The sequence below is a fragment of the Sinohyriopsis cumingii genome, chromosome 1 (assembly GCF_028554795.1).
Source record: "Sinohyriopsis cumingii isolate HCF-2022 chromosome 1, ASM2855479v2, whole genome shotgun sequence".
Taxonomy (NCBI): Eukaryota; Metazoa; Mollusca; class Bivalvia; order Unionida; family Unionidae; genus Sinohyriopsis; species Sinohyriopsis cumingii.
The window spans coordinates 32,557,048-32,577,415 of NC_142961.1; the positions used below are offsets into that span (position 1 = coordinate 32,557,048).

At 40.2% G+C, this 20,368-nt stretch overlaps 1 protein-coding gene across 1 annotated transcript; it reads left to right on the top strand.

The window, feature by feature from the left end:
• Nucleotides 1–1,631: 1,631 nt before the first annotated feature.
• Nucleotides 1,632–20,046, top strand: LOC149806658 (uncharacterized). The gene is made up of 4 exons (XM_089956229.1): nucleotides 1,632–1,788; nucleotides 3,944–4,627; nucleotides 5,077–5,170; nucleotides 19,928–20,046. Exons 1-3 carry the CDS (start codon nucleotides 1,704–1,706, stop codon nucleotides 5,082–5,084), a joined length of 777 nt encoding a protein of 258 aa, XP_089812355.1. The 5' UTR covers nucleotides 1,632–1,703; the 3' UTR covers nucleotides 5,085–5,170; nucleotides 19,928–20,046.
• The last annotated feature ends 322 nt before the right edge of the window (nucleotides 20,047–20,368 follow it).

Sequence of the window (20,368 nt, forward strand, 5' to 3'; positions counted from 1 at the left end):
ACTTGGCCTGAATTATTGATTTTTTTAATATATTTTTATTCTATTCTGTTAAAAAAACAACTAATATATAGCTAAAATAATTTTTGTGAATGGGTTTATTATCAGGATCATTATTAATAGAAGTAAATATGTTTATTTGGGTCTGGGTCTAGGTTATTGGGATTCCCCTACAATTTACTTTCTGTACCTGATATTTTCCAGGTTATGTATTGTAATTTTAATAACAGACTTTCTAATAACTAACATTTTCTTTGTAAACATCAAGAACCTCCTAGATGGTCATTTTCCTCTACGTAATGGGGTTTTTTCATTTATCGAAAATGTTAATTATGACCTGAAGTCACATAGAGTACTATCTAATCTTATCACTGGAAAGATTATTCATTCGTGCTTAAGATCGAGCAGAATCAATTTATATTATTGTTGTGTTCAGTGATCACTTGGGCTTGAATTTATTTCTTCAAAATATTTAATTCAGTGATTATTTTCTCTGGAAATACAGAGTGCTCATAAAATATTCTTAGACAGAAACAATAACTGGGATTTATGGTGAATTCAAACCTGGAATTGTATTAGAGTTTCAACGAAAGACCGTTGGCACATCAGCATTATTCAGGTCATCACAGACACGTCAACACTTCAGCGTTGGACATAGTTTTGATATCTTTTAAGTTTATTCAGACCTTTAAATTATTAGGACTTGTGTGTGTATTTCTATGATTATTTTGGAACTTAATTCGCAATACCGTAAATTCTTTGTTTCCATTTTCATTTTGTATTTTATTTGAGATATAAATAATATGTTGATTTTTACAAAGTTTGTTGCTTTTCACTCTTTTCTGTTACTAATTTCAAGACATAGACTTGTAACACTACTCATTACAGGTTTTGTTTATCTTGACGACTTGAACAACTGGCTTATCCAGATAGTATTGTTAAAGCGTGAACATCTGCTTCTATGTGAAACTTATATAGTTTGATCAACCAAAGAGTCAGTCGTCTGTTTTCCAGTCATATGTAAGCTTTCATTCAGTGGTGAAGTTATTCTTTTTTCATGGTGGGGAAAAACAACATTGATTGCTGATTATTTTAAGGCAGTGATAATGGAAATTATTGCATGAATAAATACAATTAGCAGGATACAGTAATCGCGTGTGAAACATAAATTTGAGAGAGAACAACATGCATTCATATTTTATTATTTTGTTACATACAGAACATAAAACAATCTTAATAATAATAATAAGAATAATAATATGATTTTTGGTGCATGGATTTCTTCATAAATTAATAATAATAATAATAATAATAATAATAATAATAATAATAATAATAATATATTCGGTGCACCATATTTGTTCAGCAATAAATTTTGAAAGGAAAGCGCATATACTTAGTCACGTGTGTACAAAGGGCAGTTTTTCCCCATGGGTGGCCAATGTTCACACGTTTACTTTTACACTTTTTCGGCACCTCTACGTTCTTAATCGTCCGTCTTTTTTCAAGATTCTCTAAAAGCCGTCTTTATGTGACTCGCTTAGATTGGTCGATGACGAGAGTTGATTGGTGAAACCATTTGTAAAACAGGATATAAAAGCCACGCCTAATAAGGTGCTCCGTTTTATCCAATATAAAAGTCAGATCCTGGAGCGAAAAGCAGAAGCAGCTGGCATATTCAGATGAAAAGAAAGCTCTGATACAACATGACGACTATGGATTTCTCCGCCTTCTTCGTGCTGCTTATGATCTCATCTATGCTGAAAACAGCTTACAGCTGTAACTTAGCAAGTACGGTATGAACACAACTTTACCTGTCTACCTGTTTTTCATTCATTCTCTCTAAACGAAGGTATTGCTATGTACAGTGCATGTACTCTCCCAGAAATACCTACGGTCTTTTTAGTAGACTGCAAAATTACAGGCATTCAAAATTTAAGAAAATTGTTTATTCACCACTCATATGAAGCGTAATCGTTTGGAATTGGGATGTCGATTTTTCCAAATTTTAAGAGCAAAACATTCAGATATGATTTTCCCCTTACAACATTTTTAGTTCCAGAATTATACTACAGCATGTAGCGATCTGTATTGAGAATTGCAATGGGCCAATACTAAACAGAACTCCATATCTTGCCAATATATAATAAACATATTTTATTAACTCTTTGAAAATTGGCATAATGACTCTCTTTCGTGTCTGTAAATAAAATTGTTGATGCATCTACTATATATTTAAGACTACTTTCAGGTGTAGAATTGTGTCTTTCCATCCTAATAACAGATTTTCTTATATTTATGGGCTTAGCGTAAAGTCCAAAACTAGTGTTCGAAGTCCAAATTTCCATCTTAACTTACCCAAGTTTCATGTAGATCTGCCAAAACAAAATCGGCTCCATCTTCAAATGGGTGTGATAGATATCAGTACTACGGAATTATGGGTGACTGCTGCTTACTTTATTTTTTAAAAGTTTAAATGGAGTTGGGATAAATCTTTTGAACTATGAACAGACTTTGAAAGACTGTTGTGGAAACAACCGGCAAATTAATAGAAAATGCGGGTATAAATAGAGTTGGGACATATCTTTTAATCTATGAACAGACTTTGAGAGACTATTGTGGAAACAACCGGCAAATGAATAGCCAATGCGGGTTCAAACAGCAATTTGCTCAGTTTAAGGTTCACCTAACATTTTGCAAAGCTGCCTTGATCTTAGTTAGAATAAGACAGTCTTCGTTATTTAGGAAAAGAGCTTAGAAACAAAATTCCTCTCTGACCTCCAATTAAAAATAAGATCTGCTGTGGGAGGAGTAGAATATACGTTGATCTGTTTCATGTTATAGAAAGCTTGACAGTTATTTTAGCATAGTTTATTGGCTTAATTCAAAACATGTTCCTATCCTCTCTGCCCACAACTGTCATTTAACAAGCGCTGTCAATTTATCTACAAGATATGAAAATGAGAACAAGGACTCGTGTTGCTGAAGCTTAAGACTGTCGGCGTGATTTGTACACATTTGTTTAAATAAAAGTAATTGCAGAAAAAATGGCGTAGTTTAGTCAGTAGGTAGATGCAGATGTTAAGTACACAGTTGTTTAAATTCTAGTAGATTTGGTATGTACATTGAAAACATGACTTAATGTTTCCCCATAACGATGACACAGTCCATTATAGAGTGAGAAACGCAACAGGTCGTTCTGTGGGAAACATTAGGCCTGTGTAATATTTTGTATCTGCAACTTGTTTTGGCTAAATATCTTTGGAAAAGAAAACAACATTTTTTCTATGTTCATTTTGAATGTATTGTAATATTATTCATTTTGTGTCAATTGCGAGACGTATTTAAATATGTACTTGTATGTTTCTACTGGTGTCAAAACTTTTTTTGTTGCTCAAATTCATTTAACATTCTAATTGCGTTCTAGTTCTCTTAAACTCTCTCATTTATATTTATTAACATCATGGAATGTTTACATTTTTCGATGAAAGGGCTGCTCGTCGTTAGTGCAAACAATCACACTGATAACAGTTAGCCCTGACGATACCTTCAAAAGCCTAACATTTTTCAGTATTTTTCATGCGTTGAAACAGTTATAGTTCTCAAGCTTTATAGTTACATTCATTTCGAGAACTCATTTAGACATCTTGGACAAATATTCATGGCCAACTATTTAAAGTGCTTCAATGTGCAATGTGTAGGTAGATTGTTCAGTTAGCCATTGTTACTATTCACTGTATTTTATTTTCTTTTGCTCCGTTTAGTCTGTTTCAGTACTAATTTGATATTTGTGTAAGAACCTAGACTATTAGGATCGAATAAATGATGGCTTCGGGATCATATAAAATAGTTACTAAATGCTTAGCTAACCATTTAAACCGTGTAAATATGTAGAGTTTTTACATATAATTATTTGCTTCATTTTTTATCAATTCGACGTTTGCAGGATCATGCCAAGATATTTATCAGGGGTCACTTACTCCGGTAACAGGAGAATACCAGCTACGTACACCAACCGGGAAGAGATTTGACGTGTTCTGTGACTTTTATGATGGACACGGTTACACGTTTATATCAAGAGAAGGTTTGGGCGTTCTGAATGACCTGTCCCAATTGTACACAGACAGAAGCCACGTTCTTGTGCGTCACCGTCAAACAGATGGTATACAAAGAGATGTCGAGATAGCTCCTCACTCAGCGTTCAAGCACAGGTATCCAATAAGCTTCCAGCTAAGTCAAGCTGTTGGGTTTAGCGTTCCATTAAATGCAGCAATGAAACCGTACATCTATCTTGGATTTCTGCCCGAATCGTACGCACGAAGCCGTACAACACAAGGCTACCAAGCCGCAGGAGAGGATCTCACATTTACCAACTGCGACTCCAATCCAAACTCTTACCTGGCCTTTTTTGCAAACCCATCCAGTCTTCCTCCTAATGATTACTATAAGCGATGCTGCATGTCACATGTGGTGGACACTTGGATCAAAAAAGCAACTAACACCCCATCATGGCGCCAGCTGCCGGAAAAATACTTGTACTACTTCGAGATGCACATGGGAGGCTGTGGGGGTTACGTCAGCACAGGCTCATTTCCAACGGTTTCTGGGGCTGCTGTTGGTTTCAGATTCGGTATGTACTGAATAGGGATCACATTTACTGACTACTTTAAAGCTACATACATCTATTAAAAGCTTATATTACAAAATCGATATTTTGACACTTTTCCACCCACTGCCTCGCAAAAGTACGCAAAAGGTACATTTCACATGGTATGAATCACAATAGGTCTAGTTGAGGATAAAGGATAAAAAATTCAGCTAATTTCTTTAAAATAACTGCATTTCTTTAAGAAACCGATATCTGCTTTGCTATTAGTCTGCGTTTGTTTCTCTGGCTAATAGTTTATCTTTTTTGAAGCGTTAATGTGTAATCTACCAAGAAGAATATATATATATATATATATATATATATATATATATATATATATATATATATATATATATATATATATATATATATATATATATATATATATATAGTGAATGTGTGTTGTTGTCAAGTACATATATCTTTTACAGATCTTTGAAGATTTTATCGATGGAACCGGGCTAGATGAATACGAGTTACTGATCAGTGTCACTACATACATTTAATCACTTTACAAATCTAAGCAATACAGCAGCAGAGGGGGCGAATCCGACAACTTTTTAGACAAAATTTGATTGAGGCTTTAAAACGACAAATAGAGCCTTCCTTCGAAATCTCACTTTTCGAACAAAAAAAAAATAAAGTCTCCGTTTGGCAAATGGAGCCTTAGCGTTTTTTGCTCGAAAACGCTATATTTCGCCACAACATCTCGTTGGTGTTTTCCCGTGGTAATCATCGGGCGTCCCGCGTCGATGTCATCGCCCCCTCTGCTGCTAAGTGGTTATTTACAATTTAACCGAATATTTGGTCAAGTCCGATACGATATCGTGTGCGAGGATCATGTAAATTTATCGTTACAAATCCATGTGGGGTCGACTGAGCATGACTAAAAAAGTTTCGAAAACCATTAAAGTCCATGTCACCGCCGCACCATGTCTGCCAAATATTTCGTAGCGTGTGTGTATCAACGCCGTTGAATACAGCAAGAATATTACAGTTGTCTCTGATTACTTTTGGAATCTGAGTGTATCGTTGAGTGACATATATCACGTCAGTGTTTTTATGCCTGCCTCTGGAAAATATCCTAGCTGGGTTCTTTTGATTGTCTAACATAACATCATCGTACACGACTAGATTGTTAACGTCGCCATCAATATCATCGATACCTGGTGCATCATTGATATCTGTAATAAACTCAATAACATTTTTTTTAGCGATCGCTGATGCATTCTCGTTGAAATCTTTCAACACCTCGTAGCATCGTTGATCATCCACGCTAGGAGCAACCAAATACAACTTATCCCACTTCATCCATCTCATTATTAAATTGAGTAACAATTGCGTCTTGCCGGATCCAGATGGTCCGATGATAATCATCCGGATCGAGTTTGGTAACGCTGCAACATGCTTAACTGGTTCTCTTGTTTTAGTCGCCGAAAAATCAATTATATTCATATCTCTATACATAAATTATGGATCTATATTGTGTGAAGTGTAGAGTAGGTACTGGCACAAATGATATGACAACCGCTACAACAAGAAATAACAGATCGGCCCTTACTGGCAAGTGTGTACAATGCGGTACAAAGAAATTTAGATTTATTTCTATTAGACCCGGAGATGTTTTAAAAAAAAGCGAGGAGGTGACATCGCAGCCAAATTGGCAAAACTCCCCGGAACACCGTGGGCAAAGTATCCAGGAGAAAAGCACCTCCCAGGATATAACTACTGTGGCCCCGGAACACGATTAGATATTAGACTCGATGATCAAAATCAGCCGCGACCCGGTGAGTATCCAATAAACGCTATCGATAAGGCGTGTCATGCTCATGATGTTGCTTACAAAAGTAGCGATCTGCAACAGCGTCATATCGCGGATGTAAAATTAATTCACGCGCTAAATGCTATTCCTGATAAATCCGTCAAAGAAAAATTGGCCTCATGGTTGGTAAAATCGGCTATGAAAGGTAAATTAATGATTGGAAGCGGAGCTTCTCGCGCTGGTAATTGAAAACGCTAGCGTTTATAATAACAACATGGAATCCATCTATTATTCTCCGAGAGGATACTGGAAGGGGAAGGCCGCAATTGGTAAGCTTGCAAGCGCTGCAAAGGTAACAAAGGCCACCGCGGCTAATTGGTTATCCAAACAGGCTATATGGCAAATTTATCTACCACCGCCTAAACAAATCAACTTCTCGCGCTTTGATGTCAGCGTACCTAATGAAGTTCATCAGGCTGATATACTATTTCTGCCGCATGACAACGGTTACAAATACGCGCTAACCGTAGTTGATGTTGCGAGTCGATACAAACAAGCGGAGCCGTTAAAAACAAAGTCGGCAACTGAAGTAGCCGCTGCGTTTGAAAGAATTTATCGAAGAGGCCCTCTGCGCTGGCCAAATCTATTACAAGTTGATCCTGGCAATGAATTTCGCGGCGCTGTTCTATCAACGCTGAAACATAATAGCGTCGCGATACGACGAGGTCATACTGCGCTACATCGTGATCAGGCAATTGTTGAACGATTCAATCGGACTGTTGCTGAACGGTTATTTGGATATCAATACGCGAAGGAATTCATCCAAGAAAAACGATCTCGTGAATGGGTCAAAAGGTTGCCAGGTGTAATTGCCGCGTTAAATAATGAGATTACCCGAGCAATCAACATGAAGCCCAGCGACGCGATTAAAGAAAAGTATATACCCGGAAGATCAAAAATAGATAGCGTTTCCAAGCCGATTCTCGGCGATGTCACTGTTAGATATCTGTATGAACCAGGAGAGCTTGAAGGCGGTAAAAAAAGAGCTACTGATCCTATTTGGAGTGTTACCACACATAACATATCAACGATAACACGATCAACTGGTAGACCACCGATCTATAGACTGGATTCAACTGCTCCTCAGCGTGGATTTACACGCGAGCAACTACAAGTGATACCTGACGATACTCAATTACCCCCGCGTGGTCTTAACTAGCGCCGTTGCGTCTATTGCACTCAAGACAGGTCAACCTCACATTGTTTTTGACATGACCGAGACTGTTATCGATCCTATCCACGGTAAATTGGCGAGTGTCTTTATCCGAATAACGCCAACTCATTATACAATTGCAACTCGCGCAGTGATTATTCTGTTGTTGTCGTAACGCAATTATTAATTCGGCATCAATATCAAAACGCCGCTGTTTTTTTTTATCCTGTTGGCGGTAACCCGAGAGTTTTCTATCAATGACGCTTGCATCGATGGTGACTTTGTCGTCACTGACCTTGTCAGCGACTCCGTCAGTGACTCCGTCAATAACAATTCTTCGAAGCTGATTTATCCTTCGTACTCTGGACACTGCAAGATAGACTAGATTCGACCATTCGATGCGATTATCAACCATCCAAACAATTGTGTCCGTGATGGTTAGTCCCTGCGAGGAATGTATTGTTGTTGCGTATCCTAGCGTCCACGGGGATTTATCAGCACGTAGCGCGTCCTCGACGACACCGATATCAACGAGCACAATATCATTCAGCACGAGAATTTGTTTTTCTGTCCCTGACGCTGTCAGGCCTGGAATTTCAACTTCAATGTTCTGCCGCCGTGTGTCCGCGGGTCTATAACATAACGGCACTGGACGCGTTGGAAACTTTTCCTTATGCAACGTAAACAACTTCCGCTGAAGTGTGTCTCTGACTATCTTTCTACTCGCTACAATCAAATCGTTTGGTCTCCATGTTTCCCAGAATTCATTTAACGGCGTTTCCGGAATCACCTCGCGGATTATTTCACACTGAATTCTATCCGGCTGTAATCTGATTAATTTTTTAACCCCGCGCAGTTGTTCATCAAGTGCTCGGTAATCAGTATCGGTTTCTTCATAATAGTCCACAAAACCCTTTAACCAATCATGTGGACCCTCGCCGACAAATGGTGGTGGTTGACCATGGTCGCCACACATGATCACCGCTGTATTCGCGAGCAGCAACCAATCAAGAAACATTTGTAAAACATCTAACGAAACAGTACATATCTCATCCCAAATGATAACCCCAGGAATAAATTTTTCACCCATTCGATCAGGAGTCCACTCACCACCGCTGTATCGAAAAAAGCTGTGATAAGTAACGGCGTCAACATTTCGTTGTTTTATTTCTCGCGCTAGTCTATGGGTCGGTGTAAGCACGATTATACTTGCCCGCGTTCGAAATAATTCAATTGCCCGAGTCGTCTTTCCTGACCCGCCACAGCCGCTTAAATAAACTGTTTTATATCTACAAATTGGATCAGAACACGGTGGTGCATTAGACCATTCTGATAAATTATCACCGCGTAAGTAATTATTTTCAACGGTGACATCTGCTGACGGGGAATAATCGCGTCGTATTTCATTTTTAATTCTCCATATACCCCAACTCTCGTCCGGACTAGTAAACTCGGCTACGTTTCCCTTATACGCTACGTCTATATAAAACGAATCAACGGCTACTCTAACCGCGGTGTCGGGAAATCTATTTATCATCGAGAATAAATTGATAGCGGCGTAACCCAGCATAGACGCCCTCAAATGTGGATATGCCGGGCTGTCTCCATCGCTGTAAGTAACAACTGTGCCCAACTTTGTTCCATTGGACAAGAAAGCTGTTTTGCAGTTCACGTATCTATTTTTGGCCACTGCGTCCTTGATTACGAAATCATATTCTGCGTCATCTATAATCAGCCGTGAGCAATATCGTTTGTAGTCGTGGTTTTTTCCACCTTGTGTGAACTTACCAATTATTCTTCTACCGAGATCTTTTGCCTCGCGGTTTCGTTGGTTGAATATCCTCCTGGACCATTCGATGATATATTCCTCGTCGGCATCAATGTGTTTTCTGGACTCGTCAATTATGCTATCTAGACGCTCCGGTTCTGGTAACCAGACTTCAGTCTGCGCCCGGTATGATATAATCGCGTCACTGACAATCAACGATACAAGCATGCTACAATCAATCATATACCGTAGCAGCGCTATTGGCAGCCACTTCTTTTCAGCCATGTGTCTACCGATCCAAATATAACAACAGCGATGGAGTCCTGCCGCGAATTCAAATGATACTATGCGAGCGAATCCGGTTAAATCAAAATCAGGCAGTGGTCCATTAATAGCAACACGAGTCATTTCATGTCTGGGGTGTCCAAATCGTTTGAAATACTCAGCTGCGGATCCATACCCGAGAAAACTCGCTGGATAACAGGCAACCATATCAACGGAAATCATAGCGTCGCGGTTGTATTCAGTGTTCCATAATCCACCGTGATAATACTCCAAACAACTGGATTGTACATCCGGCAGAAATTCCTTGCGCGTTGGTCTCCACGCATTTTTCCTTGCTGCAACATGAGCTACAACCGATGGAATCGTAAAACAATTTGTTAGCAGTTGTTCATCATGCTCCTCAAATTCCATGGCGGTTTTTTTCATCCTGTTGTGAAACGCTTCAGTGCGATATAATTCACCGTTTGGTCTTACAAACTGATCAAAGGTATCCGCATCGTTTTCAGCGCTGCGAAGTAACCACACTGATACAGGGTCATTTTTACACAAGCAAGCAATAGCATCAAATAGTTTCCTCTCCGCGAGAAAACCATCCTTGGAGAATTGTTCTCCCAGGAATTCTTCGGGTATATACTTTACTGTTCTATCCCGTGGAAATATTGTGATCGCGGGCGTCCATGCGTGTTCGTTATGATCAATAATTTTGATTGGAGCCCCATTTGATTTGTACTTTGATTCGTATAATACTTCACCGGTTATCGTTGTAACGGTTATTGGAAATCCCAGCGATGTTTCTAATCTCGCTATGTCGCTGATGGTTGCTCCACGCTCTTTTACGGTTAGTTCCCACTGGTTGATTTTGCTACGTCGTAAATCAGTCAATTTGTTTCCTTGACACGCATTTGTAAAATGCTCTATTATTCGTTCTGCTACACAATTTATCCCAGTTGACTGTTTCATCGGTTTCAGTTTTCCGATATCAGGTTTCTTATTTAACGGGTATATTCCATAAACAACTGCTGTTTCAGGATACGCTCGTTCATAGTATGGTCTGTCAATTCCGGTTAACAGCCCCGGCTTGGAGTCGCGGCTAACAATGACTGTTTTCATGTCGCTGAGAACTGGTTCAAATTTATCACGTATGATCCAATTACCTGATTCCACCCGGACAATGAATTTTACTCTGAAGAAATACCTTTTACCGTCAAGTTGTGATATTATCGTTGCTGCGCGGTTGTCGTTCATGGTAGCATCAACAACGCCATCAATTCGAAATGTTGACCAACTATGAGATGCACCATCACGCTTGAATTCATCGATACAATCGCGTATTTTACTCAACAGGGTTCTATCGTTTATTAACGCTTTTGGTGTGTCCTTGAGGACTCTATCGAAATTGAACTTAATATTTTTCCGGGGCTTAATTGCTGCTAATCTCTCGAACTCATCCATATAATTAAAACAAGTATTTAAATGAAAGAATATAGTATAATGAATCACTGCAAATGGTTGATGATTGGGTCGACAACCCCGTGCAATAAATCATGTAGAGGTGAATTCTGCGGGTACCATTTACAAAGCGTTCGTAATGGTTCTCTTGGTCCCCTCCCGTGCTTGGTTTGCCACGTCGGTGTAAGAGGAAAATCGCAGTTGTGTATTAATTGTGGCGGAAAGCGATACAGGGAACTAAAACGCTATTATGACAAGCGAATTAAAAACGCCGTCATTGACCCCACCGCCGACTTCGTCATCAAAACCCCCCAAGACTATGTTGAAAGATTCATAATTAAACCAAATAATAAATTAGACAAATAGTATTATTATACAAATGGACCAAGAATTTCAGCCGCATCCTGTGCTCGTCAATTACGAGGCATCTCGCGACGGCATTGTTAGAAACCGCAAACTGAAGAAGCCGGTTGGTACCGTAAGTAATCAGGGGTATCTGATGTTTGGTGCCGGAAAGAAGAAGTACCATGTTCACAGGGTGGTATTTGAAGCATTTAACGGATTAATCGAAAATGGACTTGTGATTGATCATATTAATAGTAATAAGACTGATAATTCTCTTATAAACTTGCAAGCTGTCTCGCAGAGTCAAAATACCAAAAAAGGCCAAACCGGTAAATACCCAAAGAAAGCAAAATCCGTAAAGTCATTTGATACAACAACTCACGAAGAAAAAATATTTCAGTCGATGAATGAAGCCAGTAGATACTTTGACATTTGTATCGCCTCAATACGAAAAGTAGCAGAACGAGTATATCAAACAGCAATCTCAAAAAAGACCGGGCATATAATTCGATTTTCATATGTAGATACGAAGTCACCGGCGCCCATGGCGCTGACAATAAATTGTCCATTCCGGAAGAAAACGAATTATTAAACACCTCGGGATTGATACACGGGGTTTCATTTTTTTTTTATTTAAAAACAAGATGTTCTATAAGAATAATGAATATCGAAGACATCAATAATATATTAGCCGAGATTTCAAAATTAAAAAATCAAGGAATTGAATTATCTGATGGTCTCGACAGTGAAAAAATATTATCCGATTATGAGATTATTAACGAACAATCGAAACGGGGGCGTTTTACCCTGGCCCGCGAGTATTTTTTTGTAAAACAATTACAACATACGATTAATGAAAACTTGTACCACAATGACGCAAATGCATTCATTGGACTATTTACTGCCGTTGAAATAATACGAAAAAAACTCGGACGTGTTTATGAACGACGCCGGGAGATTTCTAGTAAGATCAAAAACATTAGAAGGATTATAGACGGAGCCTCCGGCGAGAAATTAGAAATTGCTTCGCAATTGCAATAATGGTAGGCGAATCACTTACTACTCGGCTAGCCAGAGAGCGGCTAGCAGCGCTTAAAAAGTTCATACCGTTACGAGACAGGGTCCGAGAACAACTTCAAACGCGGCAGCAACTACAAACCGATTTTACTGTTGGAAGCGAACAACTGTTTGCCCCGGTAACTAAAGCGACTAAGGATGTTACAGCTGCAACAGAACGAGCAATATACGGGGATATTCCTAAGGAGGGCGAACGGAAAGAGGCACCTCTTCTTCCTGTGCTTGAAAAGATAGCAGCAGAGACAGAACAAACACAGCAACGGATAAAACAACTTTCCAGTGATATAAAAACCCAACGAGAGTATGAACGATTAGCTGATATTGATGATTCTGAACAGGGTGATGTTGGTGAACTTCAAAAAATTTCCACTCAAAAAGGAGTCCCCTTTATAGATAAACTCACTGAAGGGGCTATAGCACAAATAAAACAACCTCAATTACTGAAAATCGACAATTATAGGGTTTTTGGTAATTTTGCCGCTCAAAGCTATCATTCAAGAAAAGACTTTTTAAAAGACGAGTATAAAAACAGTAATATAAAACGAAATGACTGGGTTAATTGGTTGTATAAAACGAATAAAGGGGTTGATCGCTTGGATACAAAAGAATTGGGATATAAAGAATTTAGAAGGGGAATTGATGATTATGATATACAACAACAACAAGAAATACTACAACAACAAGAAATACTACAACAACAAGAAATACTACAACAACAAAAAGGAGAAGTCCGAGAAAAACGTCAAAAAAAAGCTGGTTCTAAAAAAACAAGCGGAGAGGGGTATCCAAGTGGTAGTGGTCTAGTTGAAAACGCTAGTGTTACCTGTCCTGGTAGTGTTCTCAGTGATATATCACGGCTAGAGGTACTAATCGGAGGAAAACGAGCCGGAAATAACTCTACGGAAATAATCAATGAGGCCGCTGATATTTGCAAGCGGTTATTTGCAGGTGGTATCATAGACATTAATTCATATCGAACGCTCATAGACGAACTCGTGGATGATTAATTGGAAAACTGGTGTTTTTAATAAGGATGATCATACACTACAACCATGATAAACCAGTACTCGTCTACGTGGTAAACTCGCGATTGCCTGTTTACCGCGCGTACTATGGAGATGGTCTCGGTAGCACCATTGCGGGGTTATTTACAAGAATGGCTCCAAAAGTAGCGCCGTTAGCCAAACAATTAGGAATGAAGGCTATTGATGTTATTCGTGATAAGGGTATTAGTGCCATTGGAGATGTTGCCGGAAGGGCGTTTTCTGCAGCAAAGGACAAACTAATGTCGTTGGTGAAATCCAGGAGAAAAAAACAGAAACCACCGGTGATGCCATCAACGACGGTGATGCCTGCAAATGTCAGTAAAGTAATAAATAACGCCGTGGAAGAAAAACTAGAGTCGTTGGCGGCTCAGTCATCCACCAACGCGCCCATGAACACAATAGCGGGGGAGTGGTCTTAAACAGAATTCAAAGAAAATCGCAATTGAAAACATCAACATGATAAATAATAGAATGTTTGCGCGAACCGCTGATCCCGCGTTTGATATGGATGCCCCAGTGCGCAGGGATGATTCTGTCCGTGATTATCAATATTATTCTTATTATGCAGCGCAACCCGACCTACGATCGCGAATTGAACTTCAAGTCCAAGATACCAGTAGATACTTTCTGCCATGTGAAGCGTTTATCGAAATTGAGGGAGAACTCGTGACAAATGCCGCCGATAATGCACCATACGCAGATAACGATCGTGTTCGAGTTGGCTTCGTTAACAACGGTATCATGGCGTTATTTGAGAGCGCCAGATATCTTATTGACGGGCGAGAAATTGAATCAATAGAACGCGAGGTTGATGTTGCAACGACGATAATTGGGTTAGCGAGATACTCGGACGATTATACGAGATCGACGGGCCCATCTATGATGTTTGCGAAGGACACCACCGATAACGCTGATCATCTTCAATACGTTAACGTGCTGGTGGAAAGAGATACCGCAGTTAACCCACAGGCTGAAGCAAATAACCCAGACCGCAGAGCAGGACCAGACGCTAATTTCACTGTTATAAAAAGTCTTAACGATAATTACAATATGGGATTCGCAGCACGAGTAACAATGTTGCAAAGACCACGCCGACAGTTTTCATGCGCGATTCCACTCCATCACATATTTGGATTCTGCAGAAATGTTAGAAAAGTCATCTATGGGGCTAAGCATACAATCGCGCTGACGCGAAGGGGCGATGATAACAATGCAATATGGCATGCTGCTGGCGTCGCTGCCGGTAAAGTCGTTTTAACTAAAATGGCATTGTGGATGCCGGTGCTGACTCCATCAGTTACCACGGAAGCACGATTGTTAGCATTTATGGAACAGGGAGGGAAATCGTTGTTGAGTTGGCTAGCGGTAACAACTGATGCTAAAGAGGATAACGTCGCCGATACGTTTACATGGCACCTGGCATCAAAACAGGGTGTTTCAGCCCCGCGTCATATTTTTATAGCGCTACAGAATAGGGAACGATTGGGCAGTCAAGAACGCAGCCATATGATATTTGATAAATTAGGAGTCAGGGATGTTTCGCTGAGAATAAACGGACAACAGGAACCATCCGAGGATATACAGCTTAATTACGGCGACAACCATGTCGCACGTGTGTATCATCGATTGCTGTCATACATGGGTCGTGATCAAAACGTCGACACTGGTTTGCAAATATCACAACTTGATTTTAAAAACCTGTATCCGATTTATTACTTTTCGTTGGAACATCTTGATTTAACGAGACAGTCCGTCGTTGATATACACTTCCGAGCTCGTATAGCCCCGGGTGGTGTTAATTACAGAGCGGTTGCTGTCATCCTCAGCGATAAATCAATGCTGCTAGAAGGTGTTGGTGGACGAATGAGAATCATTGATGCACCAGTGGAAAACATGTAATTGAAAGCACAAACGCGTTTACAATAAAATGTCGTATAGTGTCGTCAGTGTAGAGTTGACTGATGGTCAAGTCAAGAAATTACGATCAAAGTCGGCTAAACAATGCGGGACCACAATAACGCTGAAGCCGTCACAGATGGCAGGTGGTAATAATAAGATATCGTTGACGGCGCGTCAAATAAAACATTTCAATAATGCGATGGAGAATAAAAAGGGTGTTCAGGTAGATTTCTCGGCCGCAGCGATCAAAAACATGGAAAAGACCGGCGGGATATTTCCGCTGTTAGCCGCGATTCCAGCGTTGATTGCCGCGGCCGCACCAGCAGTGGCTAAGGCGGCGGCGTTAGGAGCCGTTGGTACCGCGGCGGGGATGGCATTGAAGAAGGCAACCGGGAAAGGCTATAAAAAAAAACGACCCGTAGCCGGAAAGGGTCTAAGACTACCGGGAACCCCGTATTCATGGTACTCGGGAAAGGGTCTAAGACTACCGGGAACCGTTTATTAACGCAAGAGTCTATGACTCCTATGTCTAATTTTGATTTAATAGACGCCGCAAACGCGCTAGCGATAAAAAACTTCAGAGGTGTTTTTATGAGGGATCAATTACCGGCGGCACCAAGGAATATTGAAACCGGCATAATTAACCTCGATGGGTCCTCCGGAGCGGGAACTCATTGGGTTGCATACGCGATTGATCCGCGTGCAATCGTCTATTTTGATTCATACGGGTTAGCCCCGCCGAACGAGTTTATGCGGTATATCCGGGCGTGTTCAGCCCGGGCGTTTTATTCCACGTTGCCAACACAGCGATTAAGTGACCCACCGATATGTGGCCGTGAGGCATTGAACGTACTCGCGGCGATTTCATCATCGCGAAAACCACCTCATGTAGTTGTAAACGAATACACTAGTGGGGTCGTAGAGGCCCGGCGGGTTAATTAGAAACGCCGTTTTTTTTTACAATAACGATGATTGATATTTGGGGACGACCGGTTTCGGCGCTGAAGGAATCCACGGAAACACTCGCCACCGATGACATAAAAAAACTAATCGAGGATGAAATCGCCGATACGTTGAATTTAACCAGTGTTGACCCAGGTGAAATAGTCGTATTTCAAGACCGCCAGGGTAAATTGAAATCCAGTAATGTGTCCCTGGATGATGTTTTAACACGACAGCGTGATGCCGCCGAGGACACTATCGCGTTGTATACCGGCGACGGACGACTCAAACCGGGTGAACATATATCGGCGGTAACATTAGTCAAAGACGGTTTTATAAGGTTGGATAGATCGGTGACCGAACTCGACGCGCAGGTGAAAAAATCTGCCACCGAGGTGAAAAAATCTATCACCGATATACAGCTCACTACCGCTAGTTTTTTCGGGACCCCGACGGTAACCGAACCGAATCTTGCAACAATAAAAAATACTATTTCGGAGTTTACAACGCTGTCGGGCCAATTTTACACGTTACGAAAAAATGTTAACAGGATCGATGACAACTTTGATAAATTCTTTGGTAAAAAAAATACCAAGCTGGATGAAATCACAACAACTATAAATGATATCACTGCGTATGGACGGGAAATAAAAACAATCAAAACTGATGTTGCAGCGAACAAAGGGAGTGTAGACGTGCATGAACGGGAAATAGAAATAATCGGCGCTAATGTTGCAACGATCATAAATAATGTAGACTCGCATGGACGGAAAATAGAAACAATCAAAACTGATATTGTAGCGAACAAAAGGAATATAGACGCGCATACACAGGAAATAAAAACAATCAAAACTGATGTTGCAACGAGCAAAAGAAATATAGACGTGTATGGACAGGAAATAAAAACAATCAAAACTGATGTTGCATCGAACAAAAGGAATATAGACGCGCATACAGGGGAAATAGAAACAATCGAACTTGATGTTGCAGCGAACAAAAGAAATATAGACGCGCATACAGGGGAAATAGAAACGATCAAAACTGATATTGTAGCGAATACAAAAAGTATAGACGTGCATGAACAGAGAATAGGAACGATCAAAACTGATATTGTGGCGAACAAGAATAATATAGACGCGCATGAATGGAGAATAGAAACAGTCAAAACTGATGTTGCAGCGAACAAAAAAGATGTGGACGCGCATACACGGGAAATAGATACACTCATTACTAAGGTTGCAGCGAACAAAAAAGATGTAGACGCGCATACACGGGAAATAGATACACTCATTACTAAGGTTGCAGCGAACAAAAAAGATGTAGACGCGCATACACGGGAAATAGATACACTCATTACTAAGGTTGCAGCGAACAAAAAAAATGTGGACGCGCATATACAGGAAATAGATATACTCATTACTAGGGTTGCAGCGAACAAGAATAATATAGACGCGAATTTGCGGAGAATAGAAATAATCGGAACTGATGTTGAAGCGATTAAAGACGGACTACCGAGAGTAGCAGAGCAATTCGAAAAAATAAAAATCCCTCATGAGAACATCATCAACACAGTATACACAATTCGGCATGGATCATTCGATTGGACTCCTACACAGAATACAGTAAATACTACCGCAACTGTTAAGGGCATTTATCGATTGACACTGGTTTCAATGATGCAGTTTAATATATTATCGTCGAGTTCATCTGGGTTTAACAATACAATATCAACAATTATAGACAAGAACGCAACTGAACAGTTTACAATTTATGCCGTTGATGGAAATTTAGCCCGGGCAAACATCACATGGTATGTGGAATTTGTAGCGAATCTAAGTAATTAAAAACACTAGCTCTTTTAGAATAAAATGACCACCAGGGTAATTGAATCAGAGGTATCACCGACGTCACATCAATATCGATTCGATACCGCAAAAGAATTCTCCGCGAACTTAAAAACGCTTTCCGAACAATACCGTGCAAAAATAAAAAAATACCGTCGTAAAATAACCGCCATCGACGCGGTCGTGTACTCGGTGTCGGGTATAGTAGCTGGCGCCGGTGTTATTTTATCCACGGTGACCACGATCGCTGTTCCAATCGCTGTCTCCGCGATGACAACAGTTGCTGGAGTCGCCAACGCAATCACTAGAAAGATATCATCGTGTTTTCAGAAAAAACTCGACGAATATACAGTAAAACATCAAATAGTATCCGACGCATACTCGAAATTATCCGGGTTGATCTCATTATCGATTGATAATTTGTTCGTATCCGATGTTGAATTCTCCACGATGGTCCAGTTGTATAGCTCCGCGATGTCAAAAATCGAGGATTTTCAACTGGAAGCCGGAACCACCTGGTTGTTGAAATTAGACACTAAAGACAACGAATAATAATAATGTCGCTGAACCCCGAAGGGTCTCAATTACTTCAGCGGATCGCGGAGAACACCACTCCGGTACAAACAAATATGATATCGATAACGTCAACGAAACCCGAATTCAGTGTGAACTTCCCGTCGCCGGTTCCAGTGAAGGAAATAGCGCTGGCAAAATTGCGAATATATCACAGTTGGCCTAATATTCGAGCGGACGCATTTAATGGACAACAACCTAATAACTCGCTGGTTTTTGCACGGACAAATAAACCCGATGGGACCCCAGACTGGGAGGAGGTTACAATACCAACTGGGTCATACCAAATAGAACAAATCAATAAGGAATTTCAACGCAGAATAAAATCGATCACAGGAAAAGAATCAAAAATCGCTATTACGGTTCATGAACCGACGTTATCGTCGACGATTGAAATAAGCACACCGGGGTATATGGTTGATATTTATAACAGTTCAATAAGAACCACACTAGGATGGCCTAAGAATCCACCCGCGGACGCCCCCCCATCAACTATCCTCAGATACGATAACGGAGATGGTGGTAGGCATATTGCTCCATACAACGTAAATATTGCATCGGTGATAGCAATCAATCTGGTGTGTGATGTTATCGAAGGGAGTTACCAGGTGGATACCAAGCAATCAAATCAAGCTCAACAGGGGTATATCCTTTATTCGTTTTCACCAACAGCCCCTCCGGGATTTTTGATCATTGAGAGTCCGATTAATCCGGTCTATATGCGATGCCATAATCGGCTTTTAACGAGAATTAATTTCAGACTTACCGATCAGTCAAATAACCTAATTGATCTGCAAGAGGAGGAGTTAGTGATCACTCTGTTTGTAAGATCATAGCAGCAGAGGGGGCGATGACATCGACGCGGGACGCCCGATGATTACCACGGGAAAACACCAACGAGATGTTGTGGCGAAATATAGCGTTTTCGAGCAAAAAACGCTAAGGCTCCATTTGCCAAACGGAGACTTTATTTTTTTTTTGTTCGAAAAGTGAGATTTCGAAGGAAGGCTCTATTTGTCGTTTTAAAGCCTCAATCAAATTTTGTCTAAAAAGTTGTCGGATTCGCCCCCTCTGCTGCTAATACTATCTCTCATTTACATGATGTTACTCATACACTGAGATGCGCTTTATGTTCTTTTCTTTTGTATTAATCAAAATGTAAATGAACTTTTTTGTATTAAACAGCTCTCAACAATTACATTGTATGTTTGTTGTGATTAGTGGATTGTATTTGGAGACTACTATCACCAGCTTGCCTCTCGGCAGTATATTCAAACTTCGTGCTCGATTTTCTTATTGTTGCCCATACTCATTATTACTCTGCTTCGATTTTGGTCAAACGTTAACAATGCGAGGACTCCATAGGCATTATCACTTTTCTGTACAATTTATAATACCAAAGCATGTACTCCTGGTAGTCTGCGTCGTGTACATGACCATTAGCACTACGTTCATCTTGGTAATACGTTCATAGTACGAGAGTATGTACTCTGTGTGATCAGCATCGTGTATATGACCTT